Here is a 26,715-nt window from a genome sequence, read left to right as displayed (position 1 = left end):
CCCGTGATCACGGAGTGTGTAACCGTTCCGAACTAAAAAGAACTCATATCGTATAAGAAACCTGTATTATTATTATATTATTATATATATGATAAATCATTTAGTGAATAGACACTAATGCCTCACGCACGCACGCACGCACGCCTGAAAGCCCGCCCGCCGGCCCGCCCAAAAGCCACGCCCGCACGCACGCATTCACGCACTCACGCACGCACGCACGCACGCACGGACGCACGCACGCACGCACGCACTCACGCACACACACATATGTATATATAGGTATATAATATATACATTACATATATAGTTTGTCGAAAAAATTCTGTAAAAGTACCGGCTCAGTGAGACGTTTCATGTATTTCTCACATAGGTGTCACTCACGGTGATAAAAGCCGAAAAAACCCAATACAAAAATCTGTAATAAACCCTTCAACTTTGGAGAAATTCGTAAGGTCTACTGATTTTATCTATAGGTCAGTTGTAGAGCGGTGGCGCTAGTTTGGCATAAAGACGCAGGTTCCATATTAATAATTATATTATATATTAATAAATATATATAATACATATATTAATAATTCTAATCGATTATCTACTTTACTATCTTATGAAATGACAATTAGCAAAATTCTTGATCGTCATATAAAATACAGTCAAATGAGCGTTTCGTAGCATCCACTCAAATTGCACAATATACGAACTGAATTCAGGCCAACAAATATGCTCAACATTGTCGATCGTTGTTCGAGGGATTACCCAACTTGCCATTATTCGAAAAATCGTGACCGCCATCTTGGATTTGAGCACCCCAAAATACCTCCAAACCGATACCCAACTTGCCATTATTTGAGAAATCGTTCCCGCCATCTTGCATTTAGAAATGCGAAAAGTCGTGTCCCGCCATCATGTATTCAGATGTAAATGTAATTTCCATAAGGATTACCAAAAATATTTTTTTGAAAATTCGTGATAACCATCTTAAATTTAGAAATTAATGCCACATTCTCAATTAGCACTCCCAAACAACTCGAAAACGTCTATAATTCTCGTTGTCGATCGACAATGTCGAGTATATCTGTAGGCACCTTTACTCGTATCTGTAGGCACCTTTATTCGGCCGTTTCTCTACCAATATACATGAAATTTGAAACTTGCATGAAAGTACAAATCCTACAGGTCGTAACGAAGCCAAATTTTGAATTTCGAGATAACTGAGTATTTGAGAAAAATATTCAATTGTGAATTTTGTACGCGCAAATGTGAAAATAAAAATAAGAGCGATTGGTGTGCTTCGGTCGGAAATTTCAAACTCGTTTAATGTTGTACGTATATCTGATCACTTTTCAGATATTATGTCTGTATGCTGTTCAATCATTACGTAAAGAAGACAACAAATAAAGTATAAATTATTTTATTTTATATTCACCGCGATCTTACCCTCATTCTTATATATTTAAAATATATTAATTTTCGATCCCTCGTACGTAAAGAATCATAAGCCCAAATTCACAACTTTACATGGGAACGTTTCAATGTAGCGAAAGGACTAAAATGAGCATACCTTCGATTCTCGAGGTACTGTAATTAAATTTGAAACATACTCATTATTTTTCATTCGACTAACATAAAAAGAAACTGATGTATGAAAAAACGTACCTATTTTTGTGGTTTACGATGGATTATTTAGGAGTAGCCGTAAGAGTTTAACATTATGAATCACAAGGTGATATCGTCATGAGATGACGCCAAGGAGCAAGTACCGTATCACGATGTGTTAGTATTCATTCATCTCTAATACAGCACCTAGTGTGTGTATGACACACCTCCGGAGATAGCGTTACTAAAAAAACATGGCCTTCACGCACATCACTCTAAATTCTCTACTCGCGTAAACAGTTACCCAATAACGGTGACGTTCTATCTAAATAAGATTTTTATTTACTAAAGACGCATGTTTAGACCGTTCTTCATATTTACAATGAGAAAAAACGGAACTTTTTAATATCTTGATACCTCCCTTACAACGCAATTTATTGTAATAACAGAGATAATAATGACAAATTATCGCCTTTGTTTTATCAACAGTAAAGTTGAAAGAGCCGATGATATCGAATGCAGGCATTGAATAAAAGCGTTACGCATATCTTGATAAAATGCAAGATCTCGACTAATAGGCTTTTGTAATGTAGAGATCTTATCAAAACACTTGTGATGTGAAGTAGTATGAAAGTAATAACAATGTTATAAAATTATACACACTTCGCAATAGAGGATCTTAAAATCCGTTGTCAGGGGTGTAATAATAAAATAATTGAACCAAGCAACACACTAGTATATACAATTAATGCATGACTTGGGATGCATGAATGCACCCAATAATGTACCAAAAAATATGTACCCTGGGCAGCAGTCAGCATTATAACGTATGCCATCGATACGATAAGAAGAAGAATGCATGACCAAACATATTTATATGCATATGTCAAGCAATACATCATTGATATTCTACAAATATTTGAATCATACTACGCATGTTCCATGTACTTTGGTAGGACTTACTTAGTAACAAAAGTTGCATGTGTAACGGACGGTTCTTGACAGCAGGTTTTTTGTTCAGTTATTACTACTAAAATTCTCTAATACCTAACTAACTTTGCTTTCTACAATTGCATTGTACACTTGTACAAATGAAGAAAATAAATATATGTGTGTTTATAAAGCAACATCGGTATGAATACAACTATCAAGTGATTGGGTGTTTACATACTAAATATTACCAATATGTCATATACAATCTACCGAAATACTTTAAGCTTGAAGTAGGTAGCGTATAGTACTATTGAAATTAGAATTTGACAAACTTTTGTCTTGACATGATAATTTTGTAAAGTAGGTACTATATAAGTAATATTACAAAGAACAATTGGAAAGAAAAAAAAATTCTTTGTGAAAAACAAATTAATGACTAATAATAATTACATTCCATAGCAGGACTAACGCAGGAATGAATCGATATATTTGTAAAATATGCAGCTGTACATTAAATTTGTTCTCCCATTGATAAAGCAGTAATAGCCAGTTATATTTCAAATTAAGTATAACATTAAACAAAAACAAAACATTACCTATTACAGAGTTTATATTTCATAGATAACGTCACTTACAAACGAGATAATATTTTACAGATTTACCCGTTTTGGAATTTGGCATTTACCGTAACTATCGTTATTATTGAAATACTTAACGCATCGCCATAATCATGAACATTTTATGTCTTTAAGACCCGGAAATTCTTACGTTTGCGTAGATTATAGAGCTCAACTTCGTCTCCGTTTTATTATCTTGAATTTGTCAAAACAATAAAAATACTTACATGTTTTTACAAACCATTTAAAATTTATGTTTCACATTACAAGTTACCTATTTGTCAAAGCATTCAGAACAATACGAGATATATTTCAAAATGAACATACCCATCATATTTAAATATCGTGAGTCTCTCATCATAGTCATATAATATTTAAGTTAGGATAACAACGCTACATGTGTTTGCATTAACTTACTTATCAGTTAACAAGTTTATGTTAATAGAGAGAATACGCACATAGTGTGTACGTTAGAAGTCCATAATTATCACTTAACATTATTTCATTATAGTAAGCGCATTAAATTACCAAACGGATGTGTAAGTGTATTAAGCAAACGGAGAGTTGAGTTTATGCCCAATAATCTCTCAAGCAACTTATTCCGTTGATTATAACGATTGTAACATAAAACTGGTACTTTATGTTATTAGCCAATGTATTGTACCTATTCGGCATTCAAAATATTTGCTATTTCAGATATCCCGTATTACTTCATTTGATTGCGGTAACTTAAAGATTGGTTCTAGAAATATTCCAAGAGCCCCGGCGAGGAAAAGTAAGCATTGACACAGCGGTACACGAAAGCTCGTATAATTAACTTAAACCTAGATACCTGCGAAGCCTATATGACGACTCGTTATGCATCGCCACACGATCGCATTTCCCAAACCGCAACACCGAGCTCTCATTACTTAACCAGACTATTTAACTTCACCTACTTCAATTTTGCCGAATCGAAAAATCAAGTTTTAACTGTAAATTTCAGCCTGCCATATGTTAAATTTATAATTCCAATAAGACTCACCGAGTTTCCCCATCATTTCCTCCAATGCTTTTTCCTTGTCCATGGCTATATATTCTTATGAAGTGGATTTCAAACGATTTTCGAAGTTCTGGAAAATTTGCCACAACCACCATTGATGGTAAAGTCAGGAGATGGTACGCGCTATGCCGAGGCAAGTAGCATGCGCCAGGCGTGAATGCCGGCGAACGAGCGAATGGCTATATCGTCGTGGCGCCGACATCGTGGCGGACGACTGCCGCAATCGCGCGAAAAAAAACACACCTTATCTTCATAACTTCATACCTATGGTCTCCATGATCAACGATGTTGCCCGTAAGATAGTCTGTACACGAGCCGCTACGGTCGATAGATAGGTGCGTGTCAGCTGATAACGAGTTAACTGCAAGACCTTTGCAGCTCACATCGCGTCGTACCAGCTTTGATATCCGTTCAAATTATACGGTCACAAAAGCTCAGCCCTATCAATGACTCTTATCGGACTTATCGGAGATACATTGGTCACGTGAACGCTTATAATTATTTCCTTTGGTACATTCCGATATAAGTTTTTTATAATTTTATATACATATAATAAATAGGACATTAACGCTTACTAACAATTTTAACATTCGGTCACGTTGCAATCCGTAAAAACAGAGCCAACGGCCTCTGTGACCGTGAGCATCTGCATACATTCCAATATAACATAATATTATGCCTTTTTGCTGATATACCTACGATGTAACTTTTGATTTTATAAATAGGTCACAAACGTTTACTAAATTGAAAAAAAAAGGAAAAAATAGATTGAACAGGTATTTGCACACCTACGTATTATTCCAATGTTACGGCCAGGTTGCCACGTAATCACGTTAAACAGACCTTGATCTTCAGAAGGAGCAAGAGCTAGATCATGTTCTGGAGATACTTAGAAAAAACAGATACCATGTCGTCCGGTTAACGACGCATAGAGCCAAAATGAGATGCAAACGTCCGGGCAGAGCTTAGTATTCTACAATGCCTATATTTTAAATTATATAATTTTGAACTGCCTCCGTGGCCGAACGGATACCATGCCGGACTGCCACTCAGAGGTCCGAGTTGTATGGTCTACATTTATTTCTGTAGTGACTTTGGGTGTAATTTGTGGTTGTCATGTGTGTGTCCATGGCACCTACGACACATGGTTTCCTTAGTGCGGGGCTGTGTTGAATGTGTGCGTTATTTTTATTATATTATTATTAGTAAAGTTATAATGCCCTTTGATCTGCATAAAACATTACAATCTCATATCACGTGATCGCTGCTGGCGACTAGGTTCACAACGCATTTATTCAAATTAATTAAAGGTCGTGATTATTTGCAACACACTATCTATAGTCACTAAACCTAAATTATTGACCAACCAGCGCTACTAATTGAGACATTACGCGGGGCCAATGTCCGATATCACTTAACTAAGATATTGTCCATAATTGCACCACAATTAACTACCATATCAATGCGCATATGAATTGATTTTGCTTGTAAATGTGGAAAATTACATACAATAATAAACACTTCTAATATTACTCCATTTCTATATTATTATTAGTATATGTAAAGGCGGTTGATCGACACAGGCATTAAGTGTAAAATCAAACAGCTATAAATTATTCGATTGGCTTAGAAATCATAATTATAATTATAATAATTATAATAACGCACACACTCAACATAGCCCCGCACTAGGGAAACCTTGTGTCGCGGGTGCCATGGACACACACATAGACAACCACAAATTACACCCAAACTCACGAGAGAAATAAATGTAGGCCATACAATTATTTCTCCCGGCCCGGGAATCGAACCTGTGACCTCTGCGTGGCAGTCCGGCATGGTAACCGTTTGGCCACAGAGGCAGTTGATAATGTTTTATATTGTGTGCACCTACTCTGGAAGTATATAGAGTAGTGTCTGCGTAAGTGTATAGAGTACGAGCATATCGTTAGTGATATTTTTAAATTGGTAGTATTTCCGACATACATTGGTGACTATACTATACTGACGCATAAATCTCTTATTTGGACTTTCCAAACAAAAGTTAAAAAATAATAAACCACAGAGTTAAAATTAGTTAGAGTACAGTATTTATTATCCTACAATTTTTTTTAAATAAGATCAAGTTGTGCGCCTGATGGTAAGCGCATGTAGCGTGTAGCGTGTCCATAATAGTTGCAGTGCCACTCAGAGCTTCAAATCGCAAAGACCTGATGGGCACTGCCACTGCGCCCGTCACCCTGAGACATAAGTTGACAAGTCCCATGTGCCTGTAATTTCACCAGCACCCTTACCCTTCAAAACCGGAACACAGTAATGCTAACATTACTGCTTGGCGGCAGAAATAGGTAAGTAACAACTACCTGTGGAGTAACAATTACTTGTGGAGTAGTTCAAACTTAATTGGTGTAAACTTTATAGTTTACACACTTTAACTTATGTTAACGTCACTTACTTCCATGATTTAAAAAAATATTCCGCGAACATTTTAGTTAATTGCATGATTAATTTAAATAAATAATTTCTGTACTAAAATTGTAACTGATTTACATTAACCTTATTCAGTTTCGGTATTAGAAAGTTTTTATGTCACTACACCTACTGCTTAATTGGTATGTAAATATATTCTGTCGAAGTTGTTCCGTCTACATGTTACAGAAAAACATATTACTGTCCAATATGCGGTAATTTTGACAATAATCATAAATCAGGCAGCCTTTCCAATCTAGTGAGCTTAGATCTTGTCATCATAGTGAAAAATGTTCAGTTAAGGAAACAATTAATTTTAAGATATTAGATGTCTATGTAAGTAAAGCGACAGTAAATAATAATAAATACCTAAGATAACTTTTACTCTCGGAATACACAAATTATTCCAAAAATTTCAGGTATTGTGGAAACAAAATCTAAGTAGGTAGAACTGTGTAGTCTCCTGCTCTCTATCATTTGTAAGCAGCTGTATTTAGTACATTTGCTTTCTTAATCTTAATTTTTAACAGCAATAAAGACCCTTGTAAAAGAGTTTGTCCAGAGAAGTACTGCCACCGTACATATATCTGCCGCCAAGCAGTAATATGTGAATATTATTGCGTTTCGGTTTTTTCGGAATTACAGGCACATGGAACTTGTCAACTTATATCGCAGAGTGACGGGTGCAGTGGCAGTGCCCCTCAGATCTTTGTGATTTAAAGTTCAGACTGGCACTGCAAATACTATGGATTGAATGGAATGGCGTGTCGTGCCACCAGGTGCATGATTTGTTCGTCATGTCACTTGGTATCGTAAAAAGACTATTTCGATAAATTAAGATGAAGAAAGCAAAGGCTTAAGTGGTATTTAAAAATTTAATGAAATAATTGCAAATTTAATTGCAGAATTGGAACCGTATACGAGGACGTGACCTCTGATGTGCTCGGGGAAATAGGCAATTGGCAATGGTTTGTCACGTTAGTCTCAACAGTACTTATGATGCCCAGCATCTTCAGTCACTACGAAGACGTCCACTTGCTCCATCCCTCATATGTCACCTGTTTACCTTCAGACGGACATGAGGTTAAAGAACAATTCCTCTGCACATACACCGTTGTTAACAGCACAGAGGAAATTAATTGCAATGCATGGCACGTTAAGCTTTTGTGGCTTATATGGGTTAAGAAAACTGTATGTAAAGTAATATTAACTTAGCATTCTTTACATTAATTGGCAAATGACAACTATCTCATTTACTGTTTTATTATTCAGTGGCTTGTCTTTTGCAACGATAATACAAAGCAATTGTCTACCACTATGATATGCCGATTGGGATTAATATTCGGATTTGTGATTTACGGCATAACTGCAGACAGGTGAGCGTATTGGTCTTTTTATGAAAGATCTTAAGCATTATGTTTATTAAAAACAACTACGGGAAATGTTTTTGTTTCAGCCTTGGAAGAAGAGTTGCAATTATTGTCGATGTGCTTTTAACATTTATATTAAGTCTTGTGATCGTGTTTTGCGACTCGGCGGCCTGGTTCAGACTGGTCCTCTTCTTGAAGTCCTTGTTTGGAAGCTGTACCCTCTACATGTCAATTGTTATAAGTTGGTACATATTTGTTAAGTTAGAGACACAAGAACAAAGTGGTTTCCTTAACAGATAGATACAGATCAGTCAATTGATATATCCATTCTTGGACAAGTTCCGTAGCAATTTAAGTTTGAATGATCTATTTATTATCGAGTTTTTAGGTTTTCGCAATTGCTATACATAGCAAGTGAAACTTTTTTTGATGGCTTTACCATCTCAGTCAGCCGTGACCATGAAACTTGTAAAGAGCCCGAAACGTTGGTTTGCTTGATAAAACAAATAAACGCGATTTAGATCCGAAAACAAAAACTCATTTCCTATTCATTTATTTTCTTGTGGCCTACATTATAACAACGTATAGTTATTACACATCAAGCTTTAACTTTCGATCGATCTTATTAAATTTTAATCTTCAGTGTCCACCTTGACATGCTCCTAAAAAGATTAATTTTTTTTTTGTCAACTTTAATTCTTTATTGCATTAACCATAATATTAATATTATATCCATTGTAACATTGTGGATTGTTATAGTTTCCAATTCAAAAGGATTTAATCATTAATTTTTTTCATTTATGGTATTTTTATTTTATTATTTATTGTTATCAGGGGTGCAATCAAATATTCCAAATTCAAAATATGTATATAGTATTTTGTATATGTATCAATAGACAATGAACAGGGTAAATGTATACAGTTACCATTTACTTCATGCTTGCTTGCTGTCTGTATCACAAAACACGAGATTACTGAGATCCAAAAAGTGCGACATTCGTGATTAATAATAATAACATTACGCTATCCGTTTCTCCTAATCGGATTCATTGTAGACCTAAAGCGATAACTTAATTGACGTCAAATCCAGATTAGATATTTGACGTAATACCTCGTGTTCTGGCGTGTAAAGCCAGTGTTGCGTAATATAGGTCATGGACATTTTGGCAGCATTTATTCTATGTAATTTTCAGATTATGCCACTTTTTCAACTCTAAAAAGAGATAATTGTGTATTAAAATCGATATACGTATATTTATAATTGACAAATCCTATTGTTTCGAGAATATTTGATAATAGATAACAGAGAGTAATATTAATGTGATAGATAAGTTATTGAGCGCACTTAAAGATACTTGTTATTATCACTATAATAGACTCTCGGAACCTTAATCCTAGTAATATAGTTTTAAGCTATTACAAGCTTTAAATCAACTGTAGGTAGACACTTGACTTAGTCATTTGGATATGCATACAGGACATAATTATTACTGTAACATCTTACTCGTACAACCTTATCTTTATGTTGTATATCACGATTGGACTCGAATTTTCAGTAGATTCAGTTTTGTTTTGGGGTGAAAAATATATATGTTATAGTACAATAACAACGCTTTCTGCGTTGGAAAGGGCTTGCACATGTTAATGATGTAATGTAATTTGACCTGAATTTGCGTTATCGATACAAAACGCACATTCACAAATAAAGAGACCTACCTATATTAGCCAAAAAATATGATTGTTATGACTATCCTAGACCACCTATATTTTTTAATCGTATAAAAAGCCAACAGTTTAGACTGTTGGCTAACCTGAAATTAACGAAAGCCTTAACATCTATATACTTTTAATTAGTTAAAAGTATATAGATTTTACTATATAAAAGTATATAGATTTTAAGGCTTTCATTAATTTCAGGTTTCTTACCACGGTATGACTTCTATTCCTGATATTTCGGAACGGTTGCACACTCGACTCAAGTCAACCCGTGACCATGGAATTTTTTACAGGAATGTTACGAATCAATACTACCTCAGGTTGAATTAAAATTTTTGCCGTAGTAATAAGGTTCATTTTGCTTGGGCGACAGGAACACTGGCTTTAGTTCAGTTGATATAAAAAAGTGTAAAGTACCTATTAAGTACACCGGTTTTCTTGTAAAATTTCGAGTTATGTTTAGGTTTTTTTTCTATCGTGAAAATTTTTAGGAATCGTGTTTTCATACCGTATACTAATCAGTGTGTATCCTCAATTTTACTATATACATTTTCCAAAGTGATTGATTCAACACTTTCACTGTAATGCGGAATCAACCAAAGCCATTTGAGATTGTATAAACTCTTAAGATCTAAGTCCCAGTATAGGCCAGCCTGCATCACTGATCCTTTTCGAATCATCTGCTGTATGGAATACGTACTAATTAGTATTTGAGTTTAGAGAAAAAATAATCACCACAAATATCTGTAAGGATCAAATATCTTCGAATAGTATGGTCCCCTGCTCGTATTGATCCAACAGGGTAAACTATGACTCACACATCCGCCCCTAGTAGCCATTGGGGTTAATACAGTAGCTTCCATTGTGTTGTTTCAGTATGTGAAATTGCAAGCAACAAATGGCGCACGTGGCTAAGTTTAATCGTAATGACTCCACGTCTAATCTCTTATGTCAGTGTGGTGCCTTTAGCCAACAGCGCACCAAACATTGAAACTTACAGCTTTATTGCTTGTCTCTTCGCAGTGTTTAATATCATAATGCTAAGGTAATGGTTTTGCTACTTAACCTGACGGGTGCGCCTCATTTGTACGAAAATTAAATGAACTAATTTCAAAACAAACACCGTTCATTTAATATAATTTTTATTTGGACCAATTTCACTTCCTGTAATTTAACTTTATACAAGTAATTCTTGTTTGATATAACATCCACATTTTATGAAAAAAAATTATAGCTCACATTATTTAACAATCATTTTATATTGTCCCGTTTAACCCGACTCGCCATGGTACTTGTCTATACGATACTAGGGGTCGTATTCCAGAACTCTACGCAATACTCATGTCAGGATTTGAGTATTGCAGTGAGCACTGAAAATCATACTCAAGTCTTAGGGTTTTTACCATTATGGTCGTATTTCCAGTACTTGAAATCATACTCAAGTCTGCTCAAATCCTGACTTGAGCATTGCGTAGAGTTCTAGAATACGACTCTTAGATTCTAATTTAAAAGTCGAAGGTGCTAGGGGAGAGTTGTTGTTCTTAATAATATAGTTTACAATGCTGAATTTTCATTTCACAAAATTATCATTGTGACACAGAATTCCTTGACCTATGGGTCAAATCTAGGTTGCGGCTCCCATTCAGTAGGTTAGGCTGCACGAGTCGAGCGAGCGTGCTGCGGCAGTGCAGCAGCCGGCGAGTGCTAGAAACGAATTTGTTTGCGTTTCAAGATGTTTTCAGACCAAATTATAATATTATTATCCATATTAGTATTATGGATATCGTTTTTCAGAAATAATCCGATTTGTAGAAAAAATGGAATTTAGATAAAATGACGTAATGTTAACTGTGGTTTATAACTTATGATCGTTATTAAAAATGAGAGTTAGTTTAAGTGATCATTATAAAAATTAAATTATAGAATGGAAGTTTATGTTAAAAGTTCGTTATATGAAGTGAATTACTATATTAAATGAGTTTATAGGAAGTAAAATTATGCCAATTGAGCATTATGTGAATAATATTTATATGATACATTACACACCCCCTTATATTTGTGTTTTCCTTTCGTTAAATGTGAATTGTGTGTGCCCTGTACAATAAATTATTAAATAAACCAATTCTATGTAAATTGGAACCAATTATTGCAGTACCTGTCTAATTTGGTGTAATTTTTTTACTTTTTGTTGGAAAAGTATTAAAGTTAGATATAGGTACACGACATATGCTTGACATGTTGCAGATGGCTTCCAGAATCTCCTCAATGGTTACTATTCAACAGGAAAATACAGGATGCTGAAACTTTGCTCTACTTTGCTGCGCTAAAGAATGGCATAAAATTCAATACGGATTTCAAAATAAGACCAGTCAATTACAGAGTACGTCTGTAAGTCTTTAAAAATTCCATTACAAGTTTAAGTAGTTGTCTGCCTTTCAAAAACAACTTCTTTTGCATTTTTTCGATTAATTCTGCCATCCTTATCATAACTTGCGCACTTATTTCTGTATAAAAAAAACTAAAAATCGACATTTTTAGCCAAATTAATTTATTAACATATCTGGGATCAGTGAAACGAGATCTACAACCCCCATATAGTAGTTTTTTTTACATCTTATTTAGTTAGTAAAATCAGCGTTATGGACGTTTTTTAGATAACAATAAATGCCAATATCTCGAAAATTACCGAATTGCAAATGGGTTAGTATTTATAACAAGGTGGGCAGAATTCATCGTCTGTTACAATTATTTGCGCAAATAATGTTTGTCGTTATTTTTTTCAGACATTTTATTCAGAATACATAATCATTGTATACTTTAATGTGATTACATTGTGTGAATCAGGAGCGTAGCTACCGCCATATCAGGCGCATCAGGGATATGGAGTCCCTGAGCTACAGAGGCACCTACGTATTTATGCATTTATTTTATTAGGAATAAAAAAAATATTAACAATACTGTCCACAGAAACAAACACTTAAATCGTGGTCAGCTATGAAAAAAAAGGCAAGAAACGCATACAAGAAAAGTGTTTATTCGACTAACTGGGTTACTGTCTCAATGCATATCTCTATAATTTACTCGTATAATTTCTTATTCTTTGGAAATACATATTTTGCAAGAATAAGAATTAACCTCAGTGTCGGCTTCGCCGTGATCAGTTGGTGACAGTGTTCCCAACAACTTTTGGTATTGATATGGATTGGCATATTACGTCAATAAGCTACGTAAAACATACCTTAAAGATTGTTAAGTTAGAAACTGAAAAGAATAACCACTACACTGCAAGGTAGCTTAAGTGTAAATAGGGCTTTGATTAATCTCAATTTTCTATTTCAGGCTTATAACTGTTTAGACGAAACGACGACTTGTTTCGGTATTTTGGCAACTTATAATGTCAGAGTACTAGTTGTGTTATCATTAATCTTCTGGTTCCTATATTACATATTGTGGGGAACTCTCTACTTGCACGTGTATAGATATGGGACTGTAAATAAAACATTGATAATAGAATTTATAGTTACCTTTGCATCATTAACATATATAAGCATGTTTCCATGTAAGATGCTATCACTTAAACGATGGTTGATTATTAATATCCTAATGACGGGCGTCTGCACATCCTGCATTACTCTTTTCCAGGAGGTACGCACTGATTATCCACCATAACTTTCTTGGAAATCTGAATTTTTCAGCAGTTAGGACGTATAGATTGATACAGTAGTAAAAGTAGTTGTTTCCTTTTAAATTTATCAATACTTATTGACATGCAATGGCACTTAACGCCTGTAGTTTTATTAACATCAAAATTGTTTGCAGCAAATTTTATTTAATATACCATCAGCAGTTGCGTTATCATCAGGCGTTACTGTCCACGCAATTTTACTACACATGATGCCACGATGCTATGGCATTAATGTACGAGCCACATTGTTTGGTTTCTGCCATGCTACAGGACAGATTGGAGCCATCATCAGCTACATGTTTCATATATACACCCCAATAGATGCAATGTCACTTGCTATTATGGTTTTTTTAATCACCTTGTGCCTCGTTGCATTGTGCATTATGTTCCCTGATATAGATGACAGAGAATTACCGGACGTATTAGAAGATATGGACTATTTCTCTGAGTAAGGATAATTAATTTATTACATTATGTACGTATAAGAATAGAATTAAGTGGTACCTATTACCTTACACGTAGTATACTCATAGTAACTGCAATGTCTAATTATAAAACGAAGTATTTCTCACTACTCATTTTACTTAAAATATTATTTCCTTGCTCTTGATCTACAAGGATGATTTGCTAAAGCAAAGAAGTTATTCATTCTACAAAAGAAACCCTTTCTCAGTTTGTATAAACTTTTTTATAGTATTGTAGTACTTTATGAGACTGTTATATAATAAAAAGCATTAAAATACGAGTGTGGGTTTATGAAATTTATAAAAATAATAAATATATAATTTATAAAATAATTCATAAAAACATCACACGAGTGTTTTAATGCCTAAGTATGTGCAGTTACATACACTGCTTTATATATATACACATATTGTAAGCTCTCTATGATTTGTTCAGGAACCGCATGTTGAAAACTTTTCTCACGCATGTCACCGTAGTTTTTATTTCATTCATACACAAACTAGAGTAGGCCCCAACCAACATATCGTTCAAAAATTGCGGGTACTTTGAAAGAATAAGTCCCCTTAAAAACTCGGTATATATCGAGTTCTTAGGTTTTCGTGATCGTTACATATAGGAAATGAAACTATTTTTCCGGATTTAAATCGCGTATATTTCTTTTTTCAAACTAACCAACGTTTTGGTCCCTTTATATGTGTTAATGCTCGGTATAATTTAATTTATTTAACTTACTTACAGTTCTAATTTTACTTAAATGTATTAGTATATACCAGTGAGTGTTGGCTACAACAAATTTTCAATTGCACATTCATCAATATCACTCTAATCACAACACCGGGTCTATTACTTCACTTCATGTCACCTGCAGGTCTTGGAAAACTAGTTTGCAGGTCATGGAGGACTTTGAAAAAGCACTTCACCAGCACTCTCTTTCGTCGTTTCCTGGAACCCAGTTACAAACAGTGAAGGCCTTATCTGCAGACTACCAGCAGTTTAAAACTATACTGTAACGTTGTCGTTGCGCTAATTTACAAGATTAACAATAAATCTACTTATTTATAATAATATCCTATTTACATTAATAATCTATTTACAATTATTATCTATTTTCAAATAAAACTTACTGAATGCTTAATCTCCTTATAAACAACTAAAAATCATCAAAGTAAACTGGAAACAGATTGTTTGCATTAGTATTTTTATCAGGCGTTTTTGTGTTTGAGAATAACTTACGTCACGAAATTGACCGCTGGAGGAGTGCAAGGTCGGCGCTCGGTCATTTTGTTCTGTTGGCGGGTCCAAGTGATATATCTTAAAATAATTATAAAATTACAAACAGTGATCAGTGCCAATTAATAATAAATTGGAAACCAATTTAAAGAAGAAATAGTAATTGTAATTTAATTAGTGAACAGTGTAAAATTCCCAAATCGGGTGAGGGATGCAATTTAATTTGTAGAATTAGATTAATGCAATTATTTTAATTATCACGCAGTGTTTAAGGCTAGTACTGTATTAACGTTAATTATTATCTGGTTATCAATGTAATCTTTGTAGCTACAAACATGTACTAATGTTAAATTTTTCCATTGTGGCTGGCTTACCTTCATGCTAAACTTAAAATAATTGATTGTCTTTTACATTCGATAATAAGCTGTTAATTGCATGCTATTTACTTGTTCAATATAGTAAACATTTAGTTACCACCTAAATTCAATCCAGTATTCGTTGCTTTGTACCGTTACATGTAATTTTCATTTTCATTTTATTCTAAATTATTCACCATATAATTAAGTTGATTTTGCATGAAGCAACAACATCATTGATCGCTATTGCATGCTTTGGGAGCCACTCCGATTAGCAGTGCGTCCGTCTCCAATTTTTCCGGATATTGCAGCCAGTAATCATAATTTGGTCTTTTTTTGAATTACCCAATTCCGGATATTTCAGGGTTCTTCGCCCAGGCTTTCTGCCTACAACGGCGTGACCTACCTGCCCGCTACTAACGCGCTCACCGTCTGAAAACCGGACTAACTAACTGGTCACGATTCCTTATTTACTGCGAGCTACTGAACGGCAGGGAAGTGATTTTCCAATCCGGGATAGTATAAATGGAACTCGTGTAGTAACGCGAACTCACTACCCTGAGCTAGTGTTTAAATTATTATCTAAGTCGTTATTATTAGTCCTGTAATAGACACTTGTAAATTTTCTAGTTTTTTTTTATTTTCTTGTCCTACCTAGCTTCTATCAAAGTAAACCATAAATACTCGTAAATGTACTACTAACTAAAACACTTTTCAACTATTGTGTTGAATACGGTTAAAACTCTAAAAATGGAGTTGGATTTACTCAACACAAGTCTGGACCGCCTCGAAACTCATTCTAGGCGTAAGATTTTACTTCTCCTTGGCTTGCCAGAAGGCTCTAAGGAGAATGTTGCTGCTGGGGTCCGCTAGGTGTTGAGCAGTACGATGAAGTTGATAAAAAAATTCGACCAGATTGCATTGAACTGTCACCGACTTGGGACTGCCAAATGAGATCGAACTCATCCTGTGTTAGTTCGCTTTCCTACTTATAAGAGTAGATCAGACGTATCGAAGGCCAAGAAAGTGTTAAAAGGATCGGGAATTTCCAAGTCGGAGTTTCTAACAAAGTCAAGGCAGAACATATTTGCGGCAGCCCGTAAGCATTTCGGCATTAAAAACTATTGGTCTTCTGACGGCACCATAGTTGTAATGTTACCGGACAAAACCAAAAGCAAGATTATGGAGTTGGGCGAATTGCAAAAGCTCCAGACCCCTTTCCCAACCACGACAGGCAGCGAAGTAATCTTGACCAAAATGATTACTGTGGTTATGTTGTTATTTTAAATATTGTTTCCGCTAACGCTAACATTTAACACTATTTGTGAGGTACAGTCAAGAACACGTCAAGCTTGGTACTTTAGACTTTGGACCGTTCGAAGTGAAACGGCGCAAAAGGGTAACAGAGATAAACAAACTTTTCTTTCACACGCGTCACACTTTTTGTACTGAACTACGCGTTACTTGTTTGTGTCGTATGGTGACTGCAAATCAATAAAGTGTGCGTGGTCGAGTAGTACGTAATCTAGTCGAGTAGAACTGGTTCTATAGTTTTCGCATAACTAAACGAAAAGTGATAAAAATATAATTTGAGCTAACGTGCTCGTAGTTTATAACACTTAAAAACTACGTAAATATGATAATCTGAGTTTTGTAAATTGTTTCTAATTTTTAATACTTGTCATGTTCTTAATTAACTATTTTTCCTTAGAATAATAACGCATAGAAACCTAGCCCGCGCACGCTAAGTGAGGCAAGTTAGAGGCTTCCCCAAGGGCCTACACGAGCGGGCGGGCTGTCAGTGCTCAAGGTCAAATTGCACCGCGAACAGCTCAAATATTTTTGCTAAAAATGACGAAATGTGCGGTAAATGGGTGTAAAAATAGAACAGGCAAACATAAAATAGACACATATTCCAAACATCATATTCCACAAGGAAGTAACGCGTTTCAACTTGTATTTTTATATAAATATTCACTAAAACCGAAAATTAATTTCGTTGCAACAAGACACGAAAATGTTGCAAAGTAACGGATTTCTTTCTCCCAATTTTGCTATTCTGTTTCAAAATAATTATATTACGCAATTTTTTGAGAATACGCAATATCGCGACGGCTGCAGATTTTTTTTTATTCTAATGTAAGTGTGCATTTGACTTCCGTTTCTGCAAGTTAAATGCGTACAAATGTTGTTTACAAACAGCAACCCCTAGAGTTTCTTGCTCATACTTCTCGGGGGCCTGCCTTACGAATGAGTGGTAGAGTTTAACCAATGTGACGATTTCTAGTGTAATAATGCTTACCTATGAAATAAAGATTATTTTGATTTTGATTCTGGGTATCGTTTACGGGGTGCTCATTACGAATATAGTACTTATTTCTAAATCCAAGATGGCGGACACAATTTAAAAAAATGCAATATGGGTATCCTTTTCGAGGTATTTGGGGATGCTCATGATTATAGCACTCATTTCTAAATTCAAGATGGCGGGCGCGATTTTTCGAATAATGGCAAGTTGGGAATAATTTTCGAGATATTTGGGGGTGCTCATTGCGAATCTAAGACAGCCACGACAGTTCAAACAAAAGCAATATTCGTAATGAGCACCCCCAAATACCTCGAAAACGATACCCAACTTGCCATTATTTGAAAAATCGTGCCCGCCATCTTGGATTTACAAATAGTGCCATATTCACATTGAGCATTCCCAAATACCTCGAAAATGATACCCATATAGCATTTTTTGGAAAAGTCGTGCCCGCCATCTTGGATTTAGAAATGAGTGCCATATTTGTAATGAGCACCCCCAAATACCTCGAAAATGATACCCATATTGCATTTATTTGAAAACTCGTGTCCGCCATCTTGGATTTAGAAATAAATGCTGTATTTGTAATGAGCACCCCCAAATACATTGAAAACGATACCCAACTTGCAATTATTCGAAAAATCGTGCCCACCATCTTGGATTTAGAAATGAGTGCCATATTCCTAATGAGCACCTCGAATACCTCGAAAATGACTCCCATATTGCATTTATTTGAAAAGTCGTGTCCGTCATCGTGTATTCAGATATAAATGCCATTTCCATAAGGATTACCAAAAATAAATTTTTGAAAATTCTTGTCACTTGACATGACAAGGATTGTCGACAGTAACGACAGTAATCGACAGTAACGATCGACAAAACCGAGCATATCTGTAGGCACCTTTAACTTGATGATGAGTTAAGCAAGATACAATTTTCCCACTTTTGAGGGAAATGTTATTCCATGGTATCTTTATTTGTATATTTGTGTGCGTGCCGACGAGCGTAGATACAAGTTGCTTACGCCTACATGAATTTGGTTTTTGCCTCACTTGTGACAGTTCGTTTGATATGAAACTATCATTCTATGCGTTATTATTCTAAGTATTTTTCTTTAGCATAATAATAATGTTATGTAATAAAATCAATATAGAAACTTACATTATTTTGATAGTATACGATGTTTAAATAAGAAATGATATTGAAAAGTGTTATTGTTTTAAACTTTCTAATTCAAGAAAGAAAAGATGGGTCTAAAAAATGATAAAATGAAAAGTAATAAATAGTTAAAAATTATATTTTCACATCGATTTCTTAGGTTTTCACGATTGTTACACATAGGAAATGAAACTATTTTTTAGTATTTAAAGCGCGTATATTTGTTTTTTCATACAAACCAGCGTTTTGGACTCTTTACAGGTCCCATGGTCACAATTGTTGTCAACCGTAACAAAAGTACGAGATTAAAATCCGGTTTCATTTCTGAACTGCCTCCGTGGCCGAGCGATTACCACGCTGGACTGCCACGCAGAGGTCTATATTTATTTCTCTCGTGAGTTTGGGTATAATTTGTGGTTGTCTATGTGTGTGTCCAGGGCACTCGCGACACAGGGTTTCCCTAGTGCGGGGCTATGTTCAGTGTGTGCGTTATTATTATTATTAAAAAAACAGAGGTACCCCTGTTTATAACATTTAATTTTATTTAGGTACCTCACTTTCAGCAACTTCTCTTTCCTTTATTTTCTAAAATTTTAAGGTACTTGTTAACAAAATTAGTGTATTTTGCAAATTTGCCATCTCACTTGTCAATTTGATATCTGTCAAAGAGACGTTTCGTTCTAAAATTTTAATACATTTAATCTCAATTTTTTTTTCGTAACTATAGATTTATGCCCATTAGTCGAAAAGTTACAAATATTAAACACGCTTTCTTTTTAAAAATAGACAAACATTGTCAATTTATTAATGTTTTTTTGTTTTGTTGTGTAGTTGCAATGAATTTGTTTCCATTGCTATAATGTCATTTTTGTTTTGCCAACGCTCGCTGGTGGTTCTTTTGTTATGTTATTGCATTTTTTATGGTAATATTTTAATTAAAACACATATCGTTCCGTTGTTCATAGATTATATAATAATTTATTTAATAATATTATTATTATTTTATCGCATATTTACGTCTATTAGCTTTAATTATTTTACTGATAACTCATCTGATGAACTTGAAAGTGCTTGTAGTGATATTTCTACTTCATCTGACTCCGATGCTACTTCACTGGATGTTAAGCTGCGGTCAATATTTCACAGAAAATCTAAATTCCTCAACTTGGTGCATATTAATGGGCAGTGTCCCTGTACACATTTCTGATTTAAACTTGTCATTTAACAACGGAATAGTGGATGTAATCTTAATTTCAGAGTCTTGGCTCAAGCCGTCTATAACGTCCCTCCTTTTCACACTCAATGGATACAAATTATATCGAAATGTGGTGGTGGCGTATGTATATACATCAACGACCACATTCCATGCTCTGTTATCACTCAATCTCCTAACACTTCCACAGGGTCTTTAGAATACCTATTTCTGGAGGTTAGCTATTACCACACCAAGGTGCAACTTACAGCCCTAATATAATGTAAATTATTTTGATTCATTTGAGAGAACTCTTAAATCATTGAGTGCCTCTTACGATCACGTAATACTGATGGGTGATCTTAATACTTGTTTACTAAAGGATAACTTACGGTCTGTACGTCTTAACTCTCTCGTAATTTCAGTTAACTTTGTTTTGCTCCCACTTACAGCTCTAACCCATCATTCTCTTAATGTCAACCACCTCTTTTAGACGTTCAGATAGTCTCGAAACCTGAGTCTGTCCTTTTGCATGGGCAAACCATTGCTCCATTTTCGTACCCTGACCTTATTTATATGTCTTACCAAGTACACACCCCCAAACCCAAAACTAAAGTAATATTGCAGCGTAGCTTTGGTAGCATCTGTGTGCATCGCTTGAAAGAAGACTTCTCTAACATTGGCTGGTCCACATTGCTTGAAGCCAGCACAGTAAATGAGAAAGTTAAAATTTTTAACAATTTGTTATTAAAGCTGTATAACTCTCATGCTCCTCTCAGAACAGTGCGCGTTAAGCATCTGCCTGCGCCTTGGCTTACACCGGCCATAAAGAAATACATACAACGACGGAATGAGGTCAAGTCGATCCTAAAGAGGTCTTCATGCGATGAGAATCTGCGCTCCTATAAAAGGCTGCGCAATCTTTGCAACAGACTATGTCGGGATGCCAAACGGCGTTACATCCATTCCACCATTGAAGGCTTGTCTACGGGTCAAACCTGGAAATCCTTGAGAACAATTGGTGTGGGTAAAGATTATAAATTTACCGATGGCAATCCTGACCTCAATTTACTCAATAAACACTTTACCAACCCACCACTTATAGTTACCAACTCTGTGAAAGTAGCCACACTCGCCTCACTGGGCACTGTTATCCGTCCTGATTGTGTACCTTTTTCTTTTCGTGAAGTCACTGAGGGAGAAGTTAAAAAGAACATCCTAACTTCCAAAGTCCTAGGTAAAGAAGGTATTTGCCGTTATATGCTGATACCTGTCCTGGATGACGTTGCACTCATTATCTCACACATTTTGGATTGTTCTCTTGCATCTAACGTCTTTCTTAGCGGCTGGAAGTTAGCCCACGTCATTCCCATTCCTAAATCTGCTACCCCTACGGCATTTTCCCAATATCGTCCTATCTCCATCTTACCATTCCTGTCCAAGGTCCTTGAAAGCACTGTTAAAAAAAACTTTTCTCATTTGTCTCTTGTTATGATCTAATAAGTCCGTATATATCTGTATTGCTGGTTGGACTTTAATAATCACCCCAAGGTTTCGTATGATGGAGTGAACCTTGGATATACAGATAAAACAAAGAATCGTGGCCTAATAATTGACCACACATTGTCCTGGAGACCACAGGTAAAGAAGTCGGCGTATACACTTTGCTTATAATTGTCTTAAGCGGCTTCAATATTTCTTGCTGTTCAAAAACAAGGTCATGCTTGCTCAGTCCTTACTACTTCCTCTTCTTGACTATGCTGATGTTTGTTATTTGGGTGCAACTGAGGAGCTGCTTAACAAACTGGAGTGCCTAAAGAATCTGACAATACGTTTTATATTTGGTCTGCGTAAATATGATCATATTTCTGAATTTCGATCTAAATTAATATGGCTTCCTAACCGACTTCGAAGAGATTTGCACATACTTTGGCTTCTATATAAAATCCTACACTACCCTCAGCTTCCTCACTATCTACGCTCCCGTTTTACTCACTTACCCGCCACTTCTCGCCCAATACGAACCTATGACACTAGAACAGTTTTATATCCCCAATCCAATTCCAATTTTTTCCACTATTTCTTTACAGTTAGTGCAGCTCGTAGGTATGTGGAATAAATTACCCGCTAGCATTCGTGGCAGTCCATCGGTTGCATCATTCAAACGCAAATTTTTTTATTTGCGTTAAGAGAAACTTAAACTCGGAAGTTAATCAGTAACATAATACTTATAAACCAATAATTTATTTTGATAATAATATATACGTGAGGCGCACTATAAGTTTCCGGAATGAATAAGAAAACAATAATATAAATGGTCACAAATGAATTTATTGTTTCTCAAAATATTGCCCGTTAGCGTTAATGCACTTTTTCATACGAATGAATCAATTTTGAAAACATTAATGCCACACCTCCGTGACAATCTCTGAATCTTATTTTTCATGAACTTCGACAGGCTCTTCAGGTGATGAAAATCGTTGACCGGGTAACTGGTTCTTATTTTTTGGGAATAAATAAATGTCACGAGGTGTCAGGTCGGGACTGTACGCGGAATGGCTCATAAGGTCAACGTTGTTCACCTTCAAAAATTTATCAAAAGCAATCATCCACTTAGTGGTACTTTGCACGCGCGCCACTTTGGTTGGTTTCGGTTCATCTCGAAAGACCCATACGCTCGATTGCTGTTCTGTTTTGGGATTGTTACTATGAATCCATGATTCGTCACCTGTTACTATGTCCCACACCAAATTTGACGCCACTTCGTTGAATCTGGTAAGCATGGCATTGTACCAAGTTACGCGATCCATTTTTTGAGCCTCAGTCAAATTGTGTGGGATCCACCGAGAGCACAGCTCTCCAACATCCAAATGTTTGTGTAGTATTGATGTGTTTGACTCATGCCTATGCGTAAAGATGCCCGAATCTCATGGTATGTCACATGCCTGTCTGTTTTAATCACACGGCGCACAGCATCGATGTTTTTGTTGTTCACAGCAGTGGACGAGAGGCCGTCACGAAATTCGTCACTGAGATTCACACGACCGCGTTCGAATTCTGCCAATCAGCTATAAATAGTCGTCTTGCGTGGTGCTTCATCGCCAAAAGCAGTTTAAAGCCGAGCGAAGCTCCGCCGAGCTGTTAAATTACACTTAAAGCCGTAGAAAATCATACTACGAAACTTTTCACGAGTTAAATCCATGGTGATGCAGACAACCAATTTCTAAAATGACGCCACAACGTAAAAATAAGTGACAGTCAGATGAAACAATCGAGTATATAACCAGAAATAGAGTCGAAATAAGGGTCATATATTCCTGGTAACACATTAGCGATACAGCTCTTATAAGTATCAACTCTCGTTTGCACTGAAATATAGACAGGCCAACTACTGACCTGTGTGTACGTCTCCGTATATTCCAAAAAATATTCTGTATTTATTGTAATAAAGATAATATTTCTAACAATGTCGTGCTGTTCAATTCGGTGGTGTGGGAAAAATAGCAAAACATCTAATTACAAAACAAACGGAATCACATTTCATCGGTAATTAAATATTATATATGTATTGCAAGTTCGGCCATTATAGCAAAGCTCAAGTTAACTGGTTGATTTGAAGTGAAACCGTTGACACCCAGTGACTTTGTTTTGAATTGTTTCGAACTCGGGCTAGCCAATCGGAGCGCAAGTGTCACGGTAATGATATGGGAGAATAGTTTTCAAACAAATTAAATGACATTTCGTCTCTATTTCTGGTTAAATACTCGATGGATGAAACAAACTGTATTCTACAGCCAAATAGTTCCATTTTCATATGTTGTAATTACTTTTTAAAATATTGTTTATGTAAGTGGCCAGTTCCGTAAACTTATAGTGCGCCCTATATATTGTGTACGTACGTATTTATGTAGGTATGTAAAGTTTTAGCCATATTTATATTGTTGTCATTAATAATTATATTTCCATTTGAATTTTAACAAATGTATTGCACAATAATGTCCCGCAGACTTAGTTTAATCACCACTGCTAGGGTTGGCTGGAAGAGATCTCTTCTAGAGATAAGCTCATCTTTGTATATGTCCTTTGTAACTTGTAATTTTCAATGTCATTTATTTGTGCAATAAAGAAATATTATTATCGTTCGATATCAAGTAACGTGTGAAATTTGTCAAAATTGTTTTGCTATTGACATTTCATTTTCAATAAAACCTCATCTGGACTGATATTAGAATTTGAAGTCAAATCAACACACACACACAGATATTTGTTCTAACAAAACAGTTTATTTTTATGCTGGTTGTAATTTGCGGTTTTTGAACACATCATAGAGGGTTTATGATATGTGTGTAGATAAAATAATAAATGTTCGTAACATAGTAAAAACCTATTATTTTATTCATGAATCATACGTATTAATAGGTACTTTGCAAACTTTATAATAATTGGCCAGGTAATTTTACTTCTATGTAGAAGTAAAATTACCTGGGTTATGTAACTCAATATCCTACTTACCTATTTACAAACCCATTCCGCCAGCAGACCATGGATAGAGCTAGCCTAAATAATTAGCATTGACAAAAAATGTTCTTTTCCTATGCCATCATTGGTTGCCTAGCAAGAGTTCGTCCAGGGAAGTACTGCCATCTTACCTATTTCTGCCGCCAAGCCGTAATGTCAGCATTACTGTGTTCCAGTTTTGAAAGTTAAGGGTGCTGGTGAAATTACAGGCACAAGGGACTTGTCAACTTAGGTCTCGGGGTGACGGGAGCAGTGGTAGTGCGCCTCAGATCTTTGCGATTTAAAGCTCTGAGTGGCACTGCAACTGTTATGGACAGGCGTGCAGCTTGCCATCGGGCACAAGACTTGTTCGTCCCGTCACTTAATATCATAAAATATCATAAAATGTTTTGTTACTAAACATTCTTTGTCGAATTCAGCTAGAGTATAGTAATGATTGTTTAATAACTAACCTCAAAAGTATATCACCTGTTAACTAATAAAGGGGACCATTTTAATGAAATAAATGTTCCAGGCAATCACGCCAATATCAGATCCATTGATTCTTTCTCTTCTTATTTCTCTTTCGGTGAGATAATCGATAAACCATCTATGTTCACATTCCTAATACGATACGACCATAACTTTTTCCTTTATCTGATCTAAATAACTTCGTCTAGGTCTTCCTATGTCTCTCTTTTCTTCGATATTGCCTACTATAATGTTCGTAAGAAAACTATCGCGACACAAACAACGTTACGTTACGTTACGTACGTTCCGTACTGATTAAATACCTAATAAATAATTATTCAACAGATTGACAAAACCTCTTCGATGGGCCACTCAAAAGACCAATACTCCGACATACGAAGAAGTGGAAATGCGAGTGTACTCCTTCGGAAGTGGTGGTCAGAACGGATCCGAAGAGAGGACACCTCCTAAGCGTATAGGACACTTAAAAATCATGGCCGCTTGGAGATGGATTCTGAATCTCTTTCGAAAGACTACACCTCGTAGTCAATAAAAGCCTCATGGAGACAAAGCAGACAACTCTATTAAAGCCATTTTTATGTGCGAGTTAACAAATTTTTCTCGAAAGCGGAATGCCTCCGAATGCGTAAATATTTCGTATCGACCGCACCAAACGGAAATTTATTGACTTTCATGATATTTGAATAAAGAAGAATACTGAAGAATCAAGTTGCCTGCGATATTAACAAAATACACTATATGACAACGTCATATGACATATAATAGTTTGTTAGTAAGACAAGAAGGGCAACTCCCGCCTATTCGGTGCGTCAAATGCCTACACTTCCCTCGGAGCGTAGAGTTGTTATATTATTATTTTAGAGGTGCCTACAGGTTATAAACATAATTAAAAAAAAGTGTTTAATCATAGTATTCTTGTGATATATTGAAATTACTTTTTAAATGCAGCTCTAACGTATTGATATTTTTATACCAGCATTCACGGATTGGTGTCTCGATTATGGGAGTATGGTTATGAAATAGAAATAAAATGCTGAACAATTTTGGATTTGAGTCACTGTCGTTTAAACCACTACAAACACAACAATAAACACGTCTACTATTTCATGTCATTTTTTAAACACCGAGCGAACACTTCAATTCTATAATGAATGACGCGTGTGACGATCCGCACTATGCAACGTGAGTGCACCGTAAGTTTATGTGAATGTGTGCGTCTGTACAAGGCGCAGAGACCTTGCACACATACAAGCCTGTTACTACCACACTTGTTATGCGAGTATTATAAATATGTATGAACTATGAGTTTTTAATAGACACTACATAACCGCTACCACCCTAGTACCATACTCATATCGCAAATAACTTGTCTGTGTACTACTACCTCTATATCACTTGTAGCGATCTTGTAAAATAGTCGTGTACGAAAGTTGTGACCTCTTGTGATTGTGACCATGGATATCGTGACCGCTAATGGCGCTGTACAACTTGCCATGCGACATGATTGCTAACGACAGTGAACTCACCACAATTACTAACGCGGAAATAGACTTGAGCAGGTCAGGAAAAACTTTAAAAATACCTATTTATCT

General features: G+C 35.5%; 2 protein-coding genes across 3 annotated transcripts in view; one reads left to right on the top strand and one right to left on the bottom strand.

Moving 5' to 3' along the window:
• Positions 1 to 4,375, bottom strand: part of LOC113229692 (organic cation transporter protein) — a 25,541-nt gene extending 21,166 nt beyond the window's left edge. For both annotated transcript variants that reach the window (XM_026463373.1, XM_026463374.1), the window contains exon 1: positions 4,168 to 4,375. In XM_026463373.1, coding sequence (XP_026319158.1) covers positions 4,168 to 4,210 — 43 coding nt within the window. In that variant the 5' untranslated portion in view covers positions 4,211 to 4,375. The remainder of the gene's footprint in view (positions 1 to 4,167) is intronic.
• On the top strand, positions 3,907 to 26,715 carry LOC113229694 (solute carrier family 22 member 4-like). The gene is made up of 9 exons (XM_026463376.1): positions 3,907 to 3,918; positions 7,560 to 7,845; positions 7,927 to 8,030; positions 8,111 to 8,265; positions 10,617 to 10,785; positions 11,985 to 12,120; positions 13,080 to 13,385; positions 13,560 to 13,873; positions 25,448 to 26,715. Exons 2-9 carry the CDS (start codon positions 7,651 to 7,653, stop codon positions 25,653 to 25,655), a joined length of 1,587 nt encoding a protein of 528 aa, XP_026319161.1. The 5' UTR covers positions 3,907 to 3,918; positions 7,560 to 7,650; the 3' UTR covers positions 25,656 to 26,715.

The sequence above is a fragment of the Hyposmocoma kahamanoa genome, unplaced genomic scaffold (assembly GCF_003589595.1).
Source record: "Hyposmocoma kahamanoa isolate Upper Pololo Valley unplaced genomic scaffold, ASM358959v1 62, whole genome shotgun sequence".
Lineage (NCBI taxonomy): Eukaryota > Metazoa > Arthropoda > Insecta > Lepidoptera > Cosmopterigidae > Hyposmocoma > Hyposmocoma kahamanoa.
This window is presented reverse-complemented; position numbering and strand designations above follow the sequence as displayed.